The sequence below is a fragment of the Phoca vitulina genome, unplaced genomic scaffold, assembly GCF_004348235.1.
Source record: "Phoca vitulina isolate PV1807 unplaced genomic scaffold, GSC_HSeal_1.0 scaffold25, whole genome shotgun sequence".
NCBI lineage: Eukaryota > Metazoa > Chordata > Mammalia > Carnivora > Phocidae > Phoca > Phoca vitulina.
This window is the reverse complement of record NW_022589728.1, coordinates 977,770-998,592: the sequence shown is the minus strand read 5'-3', so window position 1 is coordinate 998,592 and position 20,823 is coordinate 977,770. Positions and strand designations below refer to the sequence as shown.

The following is a 20,823-nucleotide window of genomic DNA, read 5'->3' as shown; positions in this document are numbered from 1 at the left end:
CCCTCTCTAAAAAAAAAAAAAACATAAAAAAAAGACTATTGATAATAACTATAGTTATTTCCCTCTTAGTGGATCTCTGTGACTTCTACTTTATGGAGAAAATCACTTCCTACCTCTCTTTCTACAGATCTCCCGATCAGTGTCTACTCCCTTTTTCAGAGTACGAGAGCCCCTCTTCCCAGCTTTCTACTCTCACTACTCATTCCATTTCTGGTCATTTCCTCATTTGCTTCCAAATGATCTTTCCTTCTCTTGGTCTTTTTAATTTTCATCTTCATTTGTCTCTGTTGGCTCCTTTGAATATATATAGAGCAGAAGAACCAGTGTGTGAGAAGGCTTAGAGGTAAATGAGAACATGGAATTTTCAATTTTATACACTATGGTCTAACCAACTTAAACTTGTTCACTGTAGTTAGAATATGTTCACAGTGTAGCTGGAGCATGATAGACAAAAAGGGAGAGGACTCTAAAAAGATTAGTCAGATCCTCAGGGAAGCTAGATTAGATCTGAGGTCCAAAGAAGCCTTTGAAAAATCTGAAGCTGAGTAGTAGTATTATCAGATTTGTGAGTTACAAAGATGGCTCTGGGTGTAGTGTGCAGAATGGTATCGTAGCTATTCCAGCTCTGAGTTTACGTCTCAGTTCCCCCTTTAGGTGACTACCTCACGGGGCGCAGACTGCATCTCATTTGTCTTTGATAGCTACCATCTAAGCAATATCTAGAATAGCTGACCATCAATAGATTTTTTTGTGTATAAATACATATTTAGAATATAATTACAGATTATTTTTAAAAGCATCTTTATGAGATATATTGTATTTTATAATTTTCATCTCCATTAAAAAGCTTGTTAATATTCAGCTTATCACATGGCTTAACATGACACCTTAAATAACATTATTTTGACATTGATAAGATTGATAAAGACTTTTGTTTGCCTTTCCGAAAGCCTTGCAAGGTTATAAATGCAAAAGATGTTGACTTCATGTACGTAGAGCTCATTCAGCGCTGTAAGCAGCTGTTCCTCACCCAGATAGACACTGTTGATGACCACGTTTACCACATGCCAAGTTTCCTCCAGTCTATTGCAAGTGTCTTGCTTTACCTTGATACAGTAAGTGAAATAATTAATTAAATTGAGCACGATCTTAACTATTTAATCTCAGTTCGTCAGATAATTTCACGGAGTCATATGAATTGTATGCATTTAGTACAGGCACCATTGTGAACAAGGTGACATTTTTAGTTAGTACTTTGTGTTAATAGAATTATTGTCATGAAAGTTGACTTTTTGTTATCCAAAGCAGGAAAAATTGTTACTTGTTTTATCTTTCTAAAAGATTAAGATTGCTTCTTGAGATAGAATTGCACCTTAGGTATCGTTCAGACAGCTTTACTCTGATTTTTTTAGGCAATCACAATAAGTGTTCAGCTTATTAGTAGATTGGATATAAGCCAGGTTTTTCATTTATCTAATATGTGTCCACTTGAGTTGTAATTACTTTGGATATTTGTATTATTCCTATATATATTTATTCCCTCCTCTAACTTTCAGTTTGCTCTCCATTTCTGATAGGTTCCTGAAGTGTATACTCCGGTTCTGGAACATCTCATGGTGGTACAGATAGACAGTTTCCCACAGTATAGTCCAAAAATGCAGTCAGTGTGTTGTAAAGCCATAGTGAAAGTTTTCCTAGCCTTGGGGGGAAAAGGACCAGTTCTCTGGAATTGCATCAGTACGGTCGGTAAGTTTGGAACTCACCCTTGTTTTTATGATGATGAATGACGAATACTTAACATGTTGTTTGATATAGATACCTTTCATATCTTTTGATGCCCCTTGGAAAACTCATGTTTTGGTGGATCAAAACCTCCTTTCCCATCCTTTTTTTGAACCTTTTTTTTATTCCTTTTGCTTCTGAATCTTAATAATCCAAAATTTTAAACCGAAGAAATTAAACTTAAAGGAAAAAATTGAGAGGTATAGTTACATTCAGTGAAATAATGGTTTGCTTTTTGTTGTTTCCTTTATTTTTGTTTTCATTTTCTTTTTTCAGTGCATCAGGCTTTAATCAGAATATGTTCTAAGCCAGTGATCGTTCAAAAGGTAAATTCCAAATCTAAAGTTTTGGTATTTAGTCTTTCGTCACTGAAAGTTAGAAGTGATACTGGGGTTTTTATTCTGTAAATATACAAAAATGGCCTTTTAGTTATTAGTCATGCCTCACATTTTGAAAAGTGTAAGACATAATGCCTCTCTATTTTTTCAGGTGAATAAACTTCTCCTAAGTTATGGAACATCCTTAAATGTAACTTTACTATTATTTACACATTTTTATAAGAAGGGAATGTTTTCTCTCTTGAAACTTTGAGACAAAATGCTTAGGTGTGTCATGGAAGGCATATCTTAGTTACTCGAAGTTACAGGAAATAGGATGAGGTGGAAGATTGACCTGAGTAGGAAAGTGAGATAAATGACTCATAACACATTCCTTGGGTATTGTTTTGAAATATTTGTTCTTGCATCACTATTTTAGTCCCTGTTAGAAAAATCATGATTTCTTTTTCAGCTTGCTTATTATCCTTTCATGCTATACTGTCTTCCTCAATCAAATTACAGTCTCCTACTAGTGGGTGTTTTAGCTTAGAAGACTCTGAAAATCAGAATGTAATGGCAGCCTTGCTTATTTTGTGAATCCACCAGTAAATATTGGCATGTTGTTTTCCTGCCCAGGGTGTTGAGTCTGAATCTGAAGATTATCGTGCATCAGGGGAAGTTAGAACTGGCAGATGGAAAGTGCCCACATATAAAGACTATTTGGATCTTTTTAGAAGTCTCCTGAGTTGTGACCAGATGATGGTAAAAATGACTATTTTAAAGTTATGAGAGTACCGTTGTTCCTCTAATTAGTCTCTATAGTTTAACCCTTAGGACTTTCAGAATTAAATTTTACTAACTTTTCCATTGGTTTTTTTTTTTAAGTACTTTGAGTAATAAAAAATTAAAATGGTATAAGAACAAAATTGTACAACTCATGTAAACTTAATAATTGCCGTAGCTGAGTCCTCATTTCATCCATGAGTAGCCAGTGTAGTATTTTTGATGCTAAGTTATTCTTCCTAACAGATCCAGCCTCTTAGGTAACAAAAGTGTAACAGTACTGTCACCATGGGAGAGCTATTCTCTTTTTATTTGTTAAAGATGAAGATTAAAAAGAGATAAATCTCACTGATTCAGTTGGTGTGAAGAAGATTGGTACACAGTTATTTACATTATTTATGATTAGAATAATGCCTCCTGCTTAATGTTTCTGGTAGATCTTTCTCTGATGTCAGCTTTAAGCCTGGTTCTAGCCACCATTTTATCATAGACTTTGACAAAGCATTATAGCCTAGGAAAAACAATTTTTGTCCATAGATGATTTCTATCCTGTGAAAAATCTTAGGAGTTTTTAGTTGTTTTCGTATTGAGATAAAATAGTATAGCAGTGTTAGTAATTTTACTTAATATTTCTTTCTTATATGTGACATTAGATATTCCTATAGTTTGAGGTCAAGTTCCATAGAATATTTGAGTGAAGGCAGAGTAATTGGTCTATGTTTTTGGAATAGTAGAATATTTTCACTTTTACAGAAATGACAAATTATACTTTTAAGTCCATTCTAAGGATAGGTATACATTTTTTCACATGTATGTATGCTTACATGTGTATATATATGTGCATGCATGCATATTTTTGTGTATATACATAAATGTATAAGCATGTGTATTTTCACAAACATAAGTATATAATGTATGTGTATAGTATACGTATGTGTTTTTACACACACACACACACACACACACACACACACACACTAAGTGAGATAAATGCCTTGACAAGGATTGGCCTAAATCTTCTCGTTTGCCACTGTGTGCTTAGTAAGTATCTGTTACATGCCTGGGTAGGTCATATCTGACTGAAATGATATTGTCCTAGTAATTTAGGAAAGTGTCTACATTTTTCAGCTTGAAAACTTCCAAGTAAATCTGCTGTAGTTTACACAGAAGTTTCTATAATACCTAATTATGTGTATACATATATGCATTGTAATGCTTATACTGATACTTGTTTGCATTAAATTTTGAAGTTTATTATTTTTCTTTATTTAAAGGAGTCTCTTTTAGCAGATGAAGCATTTCTCTTTGTGAATTCCTCCTTTCAAAATCTGAATCGTTTGCTATATGATGAATTTGTCAAATCAGTTTTGAAGATTATTGAGAAATTGGATCTTACACTAGAGAAACAGAATGTTGGGGGACACGAGGTTAGAGGTTTTGTCAATAATAATTTTCCATCATTTTTATACCAGCTCTCTTTGTATGTAAGCATCCAGGGAATAATAGCACATTTGTAGAGTGTTGCAGGAAATTGATTTCTGTGGCATTCATGTGTGTCATTGATACTTTGCTATTTGAATAGCCCAGTGTGTAGAAAATGTTATTCCTATATTTGTTCAAAAAGTAATTTATATGTTTAATATTTTGAAACCACTTATTTTTAAAAAGTTGTTTACTAGGTTTTTACTCATTTCTTAGCAATAGTAAAGAGTTAAGTCTTACTTTGCGTAGAGGTGACTTTTTGTAGTAGGGTAGGGAAACCTGGAATTCCTATTGTTTATAGCTAAGGAAACTCCAAAGTCTGGGTACAAAGTATTAAATGTATTCTTGAGATAGTAGAATATAGGCAATAGGCAGAAAATGAAGAATACACCTTCCCTTTTTTCTGTATCCAGATTTCCTGGCCTGGATAGAAGGTAAGTCATGGTTTAAGGCCGCCAGCTAGAAGCTGCTCTGCTCTTATCTGAGGACAAGTTTTAATAAAACACTATGGTAATGACACTAGTGTTGAAGGGCTTGGGTTCCAGTGGAAAACATCTAATTTGCTTTTCAGCCCAGTGATTTTTTTTTTTCCCTTAGATTAGATTATGCATGTTAGTACATGTGTACTTCCACTGCAGTACCATGAAGTTAGACAAGAGATAATGGGGTGGATATGCAGAGGATAAATAAAGGAAGCAGTAAAAGGCCATTTATCACATTGACTGTATTGCATTTGTATTGTTCTATTTTTTATGCTAGTTGATGGGAACACCAGTGTGTGTTCTATTACTTTTTATGCTTTGTTTATGTCTAAAATAATTTCATTGAAAAAGTTGCTGAAGGGGCTTCCTGGAACTGTGTCAGCCAACAAACGTGCTTTTTAGGATACATGTCTTTGTCACTTTCGTTGTCTTCAGTGGCTTCCCTTGCACTTTCTTTCTCTTCTTGTTTTCTGCTCTCTTCTGTTTCCTGATCTTTTTACTTCACCTCCAGGAGGTCAGTGGTCACCTCTGTGAGCATTTCCCAAGTAAGCCTATACTCCGCCTTACCCTCCTTTTTTACAGCTTCCAGTCTGCATTTCTTTTCCTTTTTTTTTTTAAGATTTATTTATTTATTTGAGAGAGTGTGCTTGTGCACGCAAATTGGGGGAGGGGCAGAGGGAGAGAATCTCCAAGCAGACTCCCTGCTGAGCACAGAGCCCAGCACAGGGCTTTGTCCCAGGACCTTTAGATCATGACCTGAGCCGAAATCAAGAGTCAGCCGCTTAACCAACTGAGCCACCCAGGCGCTCCCCGGTCTGTATTTCTAATTGCTTGTTTAACATTTCCACCTGAGTTTCATAACACAAGCACAGTATGTTCATAGTAAGTTACTGTTACTTAACACGGTCAATTATTCCTCTGGTTCTCAGCTTGAAACCTGCAAGTCATTACTGACACTTTTTGTGTTCTGAAATTCTACCTCTGTCGAGGTTTTTTGCTTCAAAAAGTTATAGTCCCCCCTTTATATTTTGTATTTGCACCAATCACCTCACTTTGTAACCTCCTATGTGTCCTTTTCTTTAATGTTTTCTGCAAGCTCTGTCAGCTTTATTAAATTGTATTAGTTGTAATTTTGAGGACCCATCTGTACCTTTCTCACTTTGATACAATGTTTGTTTGGGTACATCTACTTTTAAGGATGAAAAGGAAGTTACTGGTGTTTGGGTGATCCCGACCTCAGATCCAGCTGCTAACTTGCATCCTGCTAAACCCAAAGATTTTTCAGCTTTTTTTAACCTGGTGGAATTTTGCAGGTATTTTTTAAAATTCTAATTATTTAAGGGTGGAAATCACCAGTTATTAGCTATAATATAGGAAAACCACTTACACAGATGTATGAAATGAAATAGTTTTAAACTCTAAAATTGCTTATATGAACCATTAAAATATATCTATAAACATACCAGCTTAGAATTACCATTGTTTTTCTCTTTAAAAGATGCTCAGGTGGGGAAAAAAGGGAATATGAAAATGTTCATATAATGGAATCATATACCTTTTTGATTATGTCCCTTATAATTTTGAAGCTAAATAAAAATATATGGTAAGAAATTCTACATTAAGCTTTTAATTTGTTTTTACAGAGAGATTCTTCCTGAGAAACATGTAGAATTTTTTAAGCCATGGGTACATTCATTTGCATATGAATTAATTTTGCAGTCTACACGGTTGCCTCTCATCAGTGGTTTCTACAAATTGCTTTCTGTTGCTATGAGAAATGCCAAGAAAATAAAATATTTTGAGGTAAGCTTTTTTTTTTTTTGTGGGGACATTGAATATTCTTTTGTTTTTTAGGTTGTATGAGTGTGTATAAAGGCATTATAAAAGATTATAGTATATTGCAGTTTTAAAACTCTTATTTTCCGTACTTTTAAAAACTGATAGTGTGAGTGGCAATTGAATGACACTGTTAAAAAAGTTAATAGCATTTCCTGTTCTGATTTACAAGCACTTGGCTAATAAGGTTAGATTAACAGAGGTTCTCAAAGTGTGGTCTAGGACCAGTATCAGCATTACTTGGGAAATCTATGCCCTTTGCAGGCTTATCTAATCAAAAACTCTGGGGGCAAGGCTGAGCAGTCTGTGCTAACAAACCACCCAGGTCATCTGATGGCTAGCGACATTTGAGAATAACTGAATTAGTATAGCTAACACTCTATAGTCAATCATGAGTGGTCCAACTGGTTAAATACAGGGTGAGCAGTTCTCTTGGTTCATAGGTGTATGTGTTGGAAGACGGGGAAGGGGGGAATGGATTTAGCTAGGCCTCTGGCTTTTGACCAGCCGTTCACTTTCCATCTTATGCTTTCTCACTGTCCTCTGCCTGAAGTGTTGTCAGAGCCAATTTTTTTTCCTCTCTGCACAAGACCTTGGCAAAGTGAAAATGGAGTCACCCCTTAGAAGTGCTAGATTAGGACACACAAATCCATGATTATTGTTCACTTTACTAATTTACTGCTTTATTCGACAGGGAGTTGGTCTGAAGGGTCAGACACAGTCTCCTGAGGATCCAGAAAAGTATTCTTGCTTTGCTTTGCTTGCAAAATTTGGTAAAGAGGTAACTTTTAAATGATTTTTGCAGTGTTATCATGGGCTATTTAAAAAGGAAAGTATGTTGATAAAAAATCTTAGTGATCATAAATTATCTAATTACTTAAAAATTGGTTTGCTTAATCCAGATTGGGATTAAGGGATTAGGAAACACTGGTAGAGGAAAATCATTGTGTTTCAAAAGTCCCTTGAGTTTTCATGATACACCTTGAATGATTTCAACTTGAAACTAATGGATTCTTTAGCTCTCTTATAATGAGAATTAAGTACTTCAACAAATGAACTTTTCCTCAAGATTAGTGCTTAATTTGTAATTAAGCCATGTCATATAAAAGCTGCATGATCGCTTTTTATATTTGAGAATAAGGTAAATATTTTTTAGTTGATTTTCAAATTATAGGCTCTAGTCAGGTGCATAGCACTGTGTTTCTCTTCTTTCTTGTTAAGGTTTCAGTTAAAATGAAGCAATACAAAGATGAACTTTTGGCCTCCTGTTTGACCTTTATTCTGTCCCTGCCACATGACATCATTGAACTTGATATTAGAGCCTACGTTCCTGCATTGCAGGTAGATGCATGATCTTAAATCCATTTTCTTCACATGATGTTATGTTTTCTAGAAAACATGGAAATATCAAGGTCTTGCCACTGCAGTCACAGTAGGTGCTTACCCATCAGACACCCCTGGTTATGCCACTTAGTAGCTTTGGGACTTGGGATACTTGGCTTGGCCTCTCAGAGCTTCCCTTACAGGTGGACGTGAGGATTAAACCTATGTGTTGAAAGTCTGCAGTATAACACCAACTACATAGACTGGTGGTGTTTGTTTTCCCAATAATGCCATGGGATGCACCTACTTACCTCCAGAAATATCTGTTAGTAGAAGGGTTTATTCATTAGAAACCAAAACTAATTGGTGTTTTTTCTTTAAATGTTAAATTTCCTACATTTCAGTTTACCCTGTTTGTATTAATATATAGATGGCTTTTAAACTGGGCCTGAGCTATACCCCACTGGCGGAAGTAGGCCTGAATGCCCTGGAAGAATGGTCCGTTTACATCGGCAAACATGTAATTCAGCCCCATTATAAAGACATTTTACCCAGCCTTGATGGATATCTGAAAACTTCAGCCTTATCAGGTAAGGTTTAGAAGAATTGTGATGTGTATCTTAAATAAAGTAGCAATGTAATAACTTCAATAGGACTATTTGTATTTTTATAATTTCTGAAATTTGAACATATTTAAAATAAGTTTGATATTTTTGTTATCTCCCGAATTTAGTCAGTATAATTGGGACATAAGAAATAACATTGGGACATATAATTGAGGTATTAAACCTGTTTTTCATTTTACTCACTTATATCCTACCAAGATTTATAAATCTTCAAGGGCAAGAGCTCTATCTTTAATATCATGAACTCCTTATAAATCCTAATACACTGCCTTGAAATAAATAAATGAATTGTTAAATGGGAATTAAAACTATAAAAATTCAACACTAATTTTACATTTTGTTGATTTTTATTGGTTTTCCAAATATAATTGATGAAGTACTAATATTAGCCAGTTATGAAGAATTATCATAGTAGATATAGGTTTAGAAAAAGATTCAAAGGGAAAAAATCATTGGCCAGGCAAAAGTATACTGGTCAAGAAAAGTAGTAGAGTTCAGAAGACAGATTTACTTGAACCAGAATGAAGATGAACATTGTTATTAGATGGAGCAAAAAGAAAGATTCAGATTGGAGAAAGACACTGAAATATTGCTAAGAATTTAAACATTACTGTCATGAAAAATTAAGTGAATTAAGTGGAAAATTAAGTGTTAATTTGTACAACTGTATCTATGTAAGTCATTTTTTTGTTCAACTTAAGTTTTGTTGGTTTGGAAACATTTAAGTGGAAGTTGTGTGACACATTTTATTCACTGAGTCTGGTTTTTATGAAAACCTTGATGCATATTCAGAGTTTAAGAAGAGTTGCAATTTTGAGAGATTTTTCTGTAAATGCTAACAATAACAAGCATTATTTAGAGACAAAAAAATATAAGCTAGTTAATGTTTATAGCTTACTTAGGCTTTTGAAATTAACATTATATAAGGATTGCTGTTATTTCAGTAAATCACTAAAATACATGGACTTAGTTTTAAAAATGAATATATCTAGTAGCAAATGGTACTTTTTGCTTTCTGGAATTTAGTTCAGTCAGTCAGCTCATTGAAAAGATTTATGTTTCTTTTGGGGCGCCTGGGTGACTCAGTCAAGCATCTGACTTTGGCTCAGGTCATGATCTCAGGGTCCTGGAATCAAGCTCTGTATCAGGCTTCCCACTTAGCAGGGAGTCTGCTTCTCCCTCTTCCTCTCTCTCTGCCTCTCCCCGCACTCGTGCTCTCTCTGTCTCTCTCTCAAATAAATAAATAAAATCTTTAAGAAAAAAAAGGAAATGATGTGTTTATTTTTTTTTAAAGATTTTATTTTTATTAATTTGTCAGAGAGAGAGAGAGGGAACACAAGCAGGGGGAGCAGCAGGCAGAAGGAGAAGCAGGCTTCCCGCTGAGCAGGGAGCCCGATGCGGGACTCGATCCCAGGACCCTGGGATCATGACCTGAACTCAAGGCAGACGCTTAACCGACTGAGCCACCAAGGCATCCCATGTTTCTTTTAAATTAATAAGGGAAGATACTGTGATTCTTTTAAGCAGAGGATTTATCTACTCATAAATATGTGTACTGTAGATAATTAGAAGATAGGGAAAAACAGAGTGAGTAAAATTAAATAACAAAAGAAAATCCATAATCTTAAAAACTACTATTTTTAGTAATGTTTTATTTGAAATGATCAAACTTTCAGGATAGTTGCATTAATAGTGAAAGGAACTCCTGTATACTCTTTACACAGATTCCACAGGTAAGGTTTTGTTCCCTTTGCTTTATCATTACATGTACTCTCCTTGTATTTCAAGATAATATATGTGTGTGTATTTATACATGACATTTTTTTCTGAACCCTTTGTGAGTAAGTTGCAAGCATCATGGATATTTATGCCTAAATGTTGCAATGTGTATTTCTTTCCTTTTTTTTTTTTTTTTTTAAGATTTTATTTATTTATTTTAGAGAGAGAGAGCTTGAGCGGGGTGGGGAGCAAAAAGAGAGGGATAGGCAGACTCCGCTCTGAGCATGGAGCCTGACGTGGGGCCCAACCCCATGACCCTGAGATCACGACCCAAGTCAAAAATCAAGAGTCAGTTGCTTAACCAACTGAGCCACCCAGGTGCCCCACAGTGTGTATTTCTTAAGAGTGAAGACATTATTTTATATAACCATGGTATCATCAAAATCAGGGAAAATAACATGGATACGTTATTCTTTTCTAATCTACAATCCATATGTAGATTTCTTAGTTGTCCATTTAAGTTCTTTTATAGCTTTATTTTTCCTGGTCCAGAATTCAACCTAGGATCGTGTGTTGCACTTAACAATCATAATGCCTTAGCTTCCTTGAATGTGGGTAGCTCTTCAGCCTTTCTTAGTTCTCATGATGCTGACATTTTTAGATTATAGGCCATTTATTTTCGATGTGGGCTTGTCTGATGTTTTCTCATAATAGGATTCAGTTGTACTATTTTGGCAGAAATACCCATAACTGATGCTGTGGTTTCCTCACAGCATCGTGTTGGTAATTGGTGCCATTACCAGTCACGTTCATTTTGACCATTTGGTTAGTGAGTTTCTGCTCCATCTTTTTCTAACTGTAAAGTGACTGTTTTCCCTTTGTGGGAGTTAGTCATTTGAAGTTCTCTTCCTCTCCTAAAGGAAGAGGTGTGTCCATGGCAGGAAGTGCAGTCAGGATTCTCCTACTCCAGAGTAGGAGTATTCAGTAGGAGTATTCAGTCCTAAGGCCTTTAGGTGGTACAGAGGAAGTTAGGTGTTAGGGTAGCAGTGGTGCTCCCCAGGAACATGAGGAGGACAGCCCTGAGGGGCAGCCTGCATGGGTGTCAGAGCTGGAGCAGAGTGGGGGGGCGCCTACATGTTAGGATAGCCTTATTGGGCATGGGGGTCAAAGCAGGATGGGGAAGGTTAAGCAGATTAAGGTTAATAGAAACTAGGTTTCTCTTTGTTAGAGAAGGGAATTACAAATAGAGAAAGAGAAAACTAAAGTGAACCCTATGGTATTGGATAGGAAGTGTGAAATCATGGTCCTCCCACTTTCCCTCCCCCCCCCTTTTTTTTTTAAGATTTATTTATTTATTTGAGAGAGAGGGCACATGAGAGGGGGGAGGGTCAGAGGGAGAAGCATACTCCCTGCTGAGCAGGGAACCGGATGCAGGACTCGATCCTGGGACTCCAGGATCATGACCTGAGCCAAAGGCAGTCGCTTAACCAACTGAGCCACCCAGGCGCCCCATCCCCCTCTCTCTTTCTCTTCCTTTCTGGCTCTCTCTCTGTCTTTCTCTCACATGCACACACTTATTTACATACATATATGGATAAGTAAATGTAGAAATAGAAATGAAAGTGTGTGTGTGTGTATGTGTATGTATATATAATACATGCATACATTTCAGATGAGTCCACTGAAAGGACCTGCCTTGGAGCAGTGATACCTTAATAGTAATGAGCAAACCTATTGCCCAGATTATAGCTTCTAAATATCATTTTACCCTGGGGCGCCTGGGTGGCTCAGTCGTTAAGCGTCTGCCTTCAGCTCAGGTCATGATCCCAGGGTCCTGGGATTGAGCCCCACATCAGGCTCCCTGCTTCTCCCTCTCCCCCTCCCCCTGCTTGTGTTCCCTCTCTCGCTGGTCTCTCTCTGTCAAATAAATAAATAAAATCTTTAAATAAATAAATAAATAAATAAATAAATAAATATCATTTTACCCTAAAAGAAACCAGTACTCCTTGAAGAGATGACTGGCTCCACCTTGGAACAGGGAAAATACAAGATAAACCTAGAATATTGTATTTTCTGAGACATCAGTTCAAAGAATGATGGAGAAATGTCACAGGCCAAATTGGGGATAATTTGGATCAGCAAAAGAAGATAATCACAGGGGAGGATCAAGATGGTGGAGTAGGAGAATCCTGAGTGCACTTCCTCCCATGGACACACTGAAGCTACAATCACATATAGAGCACCTCTCTCTGAGAATGACCTGAGACTAACAAAACAGCTCTTTTATAGCTAAAGATAAAAAGTCACATTGAGACAGGAAGGGCAGAGGTGAAGACTGGCCAAGACCCTTACTCCCAGTGCAGTGACCCACAAGCAGGAGGAATATCATAGGTGTGGAGGTCCTCCCTGAGGAGCAAAGGGTTCAAGCCCTATATTGGGCACCCTTCCCTGGGAACCTGTACCAGGAAGATGAGCCCCATGACATATGACTTTCAAAACCACTGAGACTTAATTCTGGAAGAGCTGGAAGGCTATGAGAAACCAAGACTGCACTTTTAAAGGGCCCGTACACAGACTCACTCACTCTGAGACCGAGCACAGAGGCAGCAGTTTGAAAAGCACCTGGGCCATATGTGAAGGAGATTTATTGACTGATTTAAGAATGTATGCTGGAGGGGTAGAGCTATGTAGGAACTTTCTCTGGGAATGGAAGTGTTGATGGATGCCAGGTCTGACACTCTGTCTTGCTGGCACCAATTACCCTGCCCTGGTTTTCCTCTGTGAACCAGCCCTGTGCAACCTGCCCACCTTGGCAGACACCCCTCCAAAATGGCTCCCACCCCACTGTACTGGCAGGTGACTTTGGCCTGGACCAGTGCTCTCCAACCCCAAGTGGCTCCAACCCCACCACACCCTGTAGGCAACCTCAGCCAAGACTGCCTCCCCACCATCAGCTCCTGCCTTGCAGGGGCAGCCCCACCACCAGTATACCCAGAACAGTCATAGCCGGCCCTCACAGCCAGCAGATTAGATGATACAGAAGAATGGATCAGTGATCTAGAAGACCGGGTGGTGGAAATTACTCAAATGAAACAGGAAAATGATAGGAAAAGAAAAATGAATTTTTAAAAATAAGAATAAGGGCTCTTTGGGACAACATCAGGCATACTAACATAGGCACTATGGGAGTCCAGAAGAAGTAGACAAAGGGGCAGAAATTTTACTTGAATAAATAATGGCTGAAAACTTCCCTAACCTTGGGAAGGAAATAGACATCCAGGTCCAGGAGGCACAGAAAGTTCTAAACAAGATGAACCCAAAGAGGTCCATAGCAAGCCACATAATTAAAATGGCAAAAAAATAACAATAAAATCTTAAAAGCAGCAAGAGAAAAGCAACTAATTATATAGAAGGAGAACCCCACAAGTCTGTGAGCTGATTTTTCAGCCGAAACTTTGCAGGCCAGAAGAGAGTGGCATGATATATTTAAAGTGATAAAAAAAAAAAAAAACTACAATCAAGAATACTCTTCCCAGGAGCGCCTGGGTGGCTCAGTCAGTTAAGTGGCTGCCTTCAGCTTGGGTCATGATCCCAGGGTCCTGGGATCGAGCCCCGGATCAGGCTCCCTGCTCATCGGAGGGCCTGCTTCTCCCTTTCCCTCTGCCTGCCACTCTGCCTACTTGTGCTCTCTCTCTATCTCTCTGTCAAATAAATAAATAAAATCTTTAAAAAAAAAAAAAAAATACTCTTCCCAGTGAGGTTATCATTCAGAATTAAAGGAGAGAGAGGTTTCCCAGACAAACAAAAACTAAAGGAGTTTATCACTATAAACCAGCCTTACAAGAAATGTTAAAGGGACTTCTTTAAGTTGAAAAGCAAGGGCATTAATTAGTAACAAGAACATACATAAAAATACAAATCTCACTAGTAAAGGTAAATACATAGTGAAGTTAGTGGATTAATCACTAAACAAAAGTAGTAAAATCAATTATACCTATGATAATTAGTTAAGAGGTATGCAAAATAAAGAGATGTAAAAATATTGAGTTAAAAAAAATACTGAGTAAAAAACATGGGGGGGAGTAAAAATGTGCTACTTTTAGAATATGTTCAATCATAAATGACCATCAATTTTTTTTTAAAGATTTTACTTGAGAGAGTGAGACAGAGCATTGGGGGGGGTGGGCGGGAGGAGGCAGAGGGAGAGGTAGAAGCAGACTCCCCACTGAGCTGGGAGCCTGACGTTGGGCTCAATCCCAGGACCCTGAGATCATGGCCTGAGCTGAAGGCAGACACTTAACCCAACTGAGCCCCCTAGGTGCCCCTAGTGACCATCAATTTAAAATAGACTGCTATATACATAGGGTGTTATAAACCTCATGGTAACCACAACTCAAAAACCTATAGTAGATACACAAATAATAAAGAGAAAGGAACGCAAATATGCAGTGAAAGTCATCATATCACAAGGGAAGAGAACAAGAGAAGAGGAAAGGAATGAGAACTGTAACACAACCAGAGAACAATGAACAAAATGGCAATAAGTACATACCTATCAGTAATTACTTTAAATGTAAATGGACTAATGCTTCAATCAAAAGACAGAAGGTGAATGGATTAAAAAAACTAAAACTAAACAAGACCCATCAATATGCTGCATATAATGACTCACGTCAGACCAAAGGACAAAAAGACACATACAGACTGAAAGTGAAGGGATGGAAAGATCTCTGCAACTGGAAATTAAAAAAGAAAAGCCAGAGTAGTAGTATTTCTATTGGACAAAATAGATCTTTTTTTTATTTGAAATTTTATTTTTTTTTAATTTGTATTTTTTGAGAGAGGCTTGGATTGCTATGTACTGCTGTCTTAGGACTGCCTTTGCGGTATCCCATAGATTTTGAACTAGTGTATTTTCATTCTCATTAGTTCGCATGAATTGTTTAAGTTCCTCTTTAATTTCCTGGTTGACCCATTCATTCTTTAGCAGAATGCTCTTTAGCCTCCAAGTGTTTGAGTTCCTTCTAAATTTCTTCTTGTGATTAAATTGAGTTCAAGTTTGAAAGCATTGTGGTCTGAAAATTGCAGGGAATAATCTCAGTCTTTTGGTATCGGTCTAGACCTGATTTGTGATTCAGTATGTGATCTACTCTGGAGAAAGTTCCATGTGCACTGAGAAGAATGAGTATTTTGTTGATTTAAGATGGAACGTTCTGTGTGTGTCTGTGTATATATATATATATACACAGACACACACAGACACATAACAGCGAAGTCCATCTGGTCCAGTGTGTCATTCAAAGCCCTTGTTTCTTTGTTAATCTTCTGCTTAGATGATCTCCATTGCTGTGAGTGGGGTATTGAAGTCCCCTACTATTAATGTATTATTATCAATGTGTTTCTTTATTTTGGTTATTAATTGTTTTATATAATTGGCTGCTCCCACGTTGGCATATTTATAGTTGTTAGATCTTCTTGTTGGATAGACCCTTTAAGTATGATATAGTGTCCCTCTACATCTCTTACAATAGTCTTTGGTTTAAAATCTAATTTGTTTGATATAAGGATTGCTACCCCAGCTTTCTTTTGGGGTCCATTAGCATGGTAAATGTTTCTCCAACCCCTCACTTTCAGTCTGAAGTGTCTTTAGGTCTAAAATGAGTCTCTTGTAGACAGCATATGGATGGTTCTTGCTTTTTTATCCAATCTGATACCCTGTGTCTTTTGGTTGGAGCATTTAGCCCATTTACGTTCAGAGTAACATTGAAAGATACGAATTTAGTGCCATTGTATTGCCTGTAAAGTCCCTGTTTCTGTAGATTGTCTCTGTTACCTTCTGGTCTGTGTTACTCTTCGGGTCTCTCTTTGCATGCAGAATCCCCCTTAATATTCTTGCAGGGCTGGCTTGGTGGTCACATATTCTTCACTTTCTATCTGTCCTGGATATTCTCTCTCTTTCAGTTCTGAATGACAGCCTTGCTGGATAAAGTATTCTTGGCTGCATGTTCTTCTCATTGAGTACCCTGAATATATCTTGTCAGCCCTTTCTGGCTTGCCGGGTTTCTGTGGATGAGTCTGATGTTATTCTGATGTTCCTCCCTCTGTAGGTAAGGAACCTCCTCTTCTTAGCTGTGCTCTCAGTATAGCTTCTTTTTCTCGATGATTTGCAAGCTTCACTATTATATTTCAGGGTGTTGATCTATTTTATTATTTTATGAGGGGTCCTCTCTGCCTCTTGGACATGAGTGCTTGTTTCCTTCCCCAGTTTAGGGAAGTTCTCAGCCATGATTTGCTCAAATGTACCTTCCAGCCCTCTCTCTCTCCACGCCCTTTTAATCCCAATAATTCTGACATTGGTTTGTTTCAAGGAATCATTAAATTCTCAAAGGCTTTCTTCATGGGCTATTAGTTGTCTTTCTCTCTTTTCCTCAACTTGCTTCCTTTCCATCAGCCTGTCCTCTAGATCACTTATTCTCTCCTCTGCTTTATTGACCCTAGCTGTTAGAGCATCTCATTCATAGCATTTTTTTTTTTAATATTTTATTTATTCATTTGAGACACAGAGATACAGAGAGAGAGAGAGAGAAAGCATGAGCAGGGAGAGAGGCAGAGGGAGAGGGAGGAGCAGGCTCCTCGCTGAGCCAGGAACCCGATGTGGGGCTCGATCCCAGGACCCTGGGATCATGATCTTGAGCCAAAGGCAGACGCCCAACCATCCAAGCCACCCAGGCGCCCCTCATTCATAGCATTTTTAAGTTCCACCTGATTAGTTCTCATTTCTGCCCTTAGAGATTCTGTATTGTCATTTATGCTTTTTTTCAAGCCTAGCTATTTTTTTTTAAAGATTTTATTTATTCATTTGAGACAGAGCGATACAGAGAGAGAGAGCATGAGCAGGGGGAGAGGCAGAAGCAGGCTCCCTGCTGAGCCAGGAGCCCAATGTGGGGCTTGATCCCAGGACCCTGGGATAATGACCTGAGCCGAAGGCAGACGCTTAATCATCTGAGCTACCCAGGGGCCCCTCAAGCCTAGCTATTAAGTTTATAATTGCTATCATGAATTCTATCTCTGACATCTTACTTATATCCATATTGATTAGCTCTGTGGCAAATAACATTGCCTCTGGTTCTTTCCTTTGTTGTGAATTCCTTCTAGTCATTCTGTCCAGGGAAGGATGAGTGAGCGAATGAACAGAGTCCAAAATGTCAACCATGACCCAAGCAAAATGCACCCTGGAAAAAAATCCAAAGTGGTCGGATGCCACCACAGAAAAACAAACAAAGCCAAAATGAAACTAAACAATAAAAAAGGGTGGGGAAGAGAGACTCTAATCTCACGGTGTGGACAAAGCAGGGTGATACACTTGTTCCTGATTGAATTTTGGTCTGTTAGAAGACACTACATCCCAAAATTGCAAAGAAAGCAAAACTTTATATATGTATATATTTATATATTCAATAAAATTGAGTAGAGTGAAAAAAGGACTGGAATGAAGCATGTGAAAAAATAGAAGTTAAAAAGTGACTTAAAATGTAAGTGGGTAAAATAAGAATTCAGTTGAAACAGCAAAAAGGTAAAAAAAAAAAAAAGAAATGGAAAATTTTAGACTGAAGGATAAATGAGTTGTGAGGAAACACCTGGAGCTCAATTTACTATTTTCTGCTGATGCTAGAGTTTTACAGTCTTGTGGGATCCATAAGCTTGTCATTCACCTGTTACCTCCAGTCTATCTTCTCGTGGAGGGGTGTGCTGTGTTGCTTCTCAGGTATCTTTGCCTAGGCAGAGTTGGTTCAATGTAAGCTGGTCGTCTGTGTGGCTTCTGTTCCCTGGAAGCTTTCCACGCCTCTTCAGAGGGTCAGAGCAAAAATGGCCATGCCCAGATCTCCAGCCCAGAGCCGCAAGATCGCGGTCCCTCCTCTTCAATAAACCGTCCTGGTCAAACTGTCTCCACTTCTGTGTGCACCAGACTCTGCAGACTCCCATGGTTCGTGCCCACTGCAACTCTCCAGGGAGGTGGGGAGTTCAAGGGACCCTGGAGTGTCTCTGCGCTTTGTGTCTTTGCAACCGCAAGCGGTTTGGGCTCACGCGCGCACCCTTCTGCGCTGCTCTCAGGTCACGGTTGGGTGCTGCCCTACTGCCCTGTCCAGGGCCGCCACCACCCTGAGAGCTGCTGCCCAGTTGTGGGCACAGCTGTTTCGTCCCTATCGGGATGGTAAATGGCCTGCACCTTCTAGTCCTTTTCAGGGTGCTCAAAGAGCCGTCTCCCTACCGGCCTTGCTTACAGTTTATGTCCACCGGAGATGAGAGTCCCTTCTGGGCCCGCTGACCATAACCAGTTTCCCCACTCCACTTCCTGGGCTCTCTGTCGGTTCAGGCACCCCAGTTCTTTCTGTGTCTCCTGGGATCCGGAAACTACAATGACCCTGAGCCTCTTTTAGAAAGGGATGTCTTTCACTGGAGCAGATTTCTAAGGGTCCCAATTTTGTGCTCTGGTGTTCTGTCACTTTCCAGGAGCCAACTTATGGAGGCTCCCTCCCCCTCCATTTATCTTCCAATAGCTCCCTGCAGATTCACGACTCTGCACCTCTTACCTTGCAAAAAGCAGTTGTTTTTCTTTTCTTTTCTTTTTTTTTTAAGATTTTATTTATTTATTTGACAGAGAGATAGAGAGCACAAGTAGGCAGAGAGGCAGGCAGAGGGAGAGGGAGAAGCAGACTCTCCACCGAGCAGGGAGCCCGATGTGGGGCTCAATCCCAGGACCCTGGGATCATGACCTGAGCCGAAGGAAGCCGCTTAACCAACTGAGCCACCCAGGTGCCCCAGCAGTTGTTTTTCTGCTTCTTGAGTTCCAGATATATTTTCTTACATCTCAGGCTGAATTTGTGGGTGTTTAGAATGGTTTGATAGATACCCAGCTAAATTCGAGGGACCAGATGAAACGAGGTCCCCTACTCTCCCACCACCTTAAGAATGCCCATTTTTTCTTTTCTTTTTTTTTTTTTTTTAAAGATTTTATTTATTTGCGAGAGAGAGCATGAGAGGGAAGAGGGTTAGAGGGAGAAGCAGACTCCCTGCTGAGCAGGGAGCCCGATGTGGGACTCGATCCTGGGACTCCAGGATCATGACCTGAGCCGAAGGCAGTCGCTTAACCAACTGAGCCACCCAGGCACCCCTTAAGAATGCCCATTTTAAAAGTTTAAACCAAAATTATTAAACTTGTCTCATTTACCAAAGATGTGCCTTAATTATGTAATATGGTTTCCTAAAATGTTTCTGAATTAGTTTTTCTAAGATTTTTTTTTAAGTATGGCACATTTAAAGCCTTATAGTGAATGCTGAAAGCATTTTCACAGAATTGCAGGAATATTCATTTTACATTTTACTTGTATAAGGCACAACAGAGCTCTTTAAAGAGACTTTATAATAATACCCTCCAGATATAGGAGAACATTATGCACGTAGGGAGAAGTAAAGGCCTTTGTCAATTCAGGCACATATATACGCCAGCAGATGCAGAGCATATTGCTTCAGTTCTGCAATTTGAGTCATAGCTTAAGAGACTCAAGAGTGAGACAAAACACTGACCAGTCCAGATATCAAAGAGCTGTTTTTCCCAGTGTGTGAAATTCTGAACTAATTTGAGCTCAAAGAAAAAATACCAAAAAACCAAAACAAACAAAAATCCAGATCCTCTCTTTATCTCTGGACCATCAGCTAGTGGATCTCTAACATCTGTACACAAAAGGTCACAAAGTGGTAAGCAGAGAATTCTTAGTTATTGCTCCCACCCATGGAGACTAGCTTATTGGGCATAAGCAAACCAAAAGCACAAAATTATAGAGGGGAGAACTAGACAAAGAGAAAGCAGAGGTAAGGTTCTGTTATCATTTGAGATTCACTCCGGGAGCCAAGACATGGCTGGGATTAAACCATCCCTGAGGTGTCTTCCAGCAAAGCAGCTTACCTGGCTCTGTCAGCCAATCCACTGGACATCTCCAGAACTAGTGAAAAATAACTTTATAGCTTTAAAATTGTAACTACATTGGTATAAAGTGCACGTGTCAAAGATTTTATTTAACTCAGTAGTAATAAAGGAACTAGTAAAATGTTAAACTGGCTTCCACAACCTGAATCTAATCATGAGAAAACATTAGACAAATCAAATAGAGGGACAGTATACAAAATTCCTGGCATATAATTTTTTAAGTGTTCAAATCATGAAATTCAAGGGAAGAATGAAGAACTGTTTCAGTTTAAAGGATACTAAAAAGACAGGACAACTAAATATGACATGGTTCTGAACTAAAGATGTTATTAGGATCGATGGTGGAACATGAATGGAGCTGAGGATTAATTGTGGGTCATGTCTCAAGACAAGTATCCAGATTTGGATAGTTGACGTGGCTGTCACATAGGAGAATGTCCTTGCAGGACTGAAATATTCAGGGGTGGTGGGGCATCAGGTTGGTAATT

At 38.5% G+C, this 20,823-nt stretch overlaps 1 protein-coding gene across 4 annotated transcripts in view; it reads left to right on the top strand.

Annotated features, from left to right (window-relative positions):
- PRKDC (protein kinase, DNA-activated, catalytic subunit) overlaps window positions 1-20,823 on the top strand; it is a 254,337-nt gene that overhangs the window by 17,056 nt on the left and 216,458 nt on the right. For all 4 annotated transcript variants that reach the window (XM_032421988.1, XM_032421989.1, XM_032421990.1 and 1 more), the window contains 10 exons: window positions 951-1,115; window positions 1,578-1,746; window positions 2,059-2,108; window positions 2,736-2,861; window positions 4,157-4,309; window positions 6,044-6,159; window positions 6,490-6,649; window positions 7,377-7,463; window positions 7,904-8,023; window positions 8,436-8,595. In XM_032421988.1, coding sequence (XP_032277879.1) covers window positions 951-1,115; window positions 1,578-1,746; window positions 2,059-2,108; window positions 2,736-2,861; window positions 4,157-4,309; window positions 6,044-6,159; window positions 6,490-6,649; window positions 7,377-7,463; window positions 7,904-8,023; window positions 8,436-8,595 — 1,306 coding nt within the window. The remainder of the gene's footprint in view (window positions 1-950; window positions 1,116-1,577; window positions 1,747-2,058; window positions 2,109-2,735; window positions 2,862-4,156; window positions 4,310-6,043; window positions 6,160-6,489; window positions 6,650-7,376; window positions 7,464-7,903; window positions 8,024-8,435; window positions 8,596-20,823) is intronic.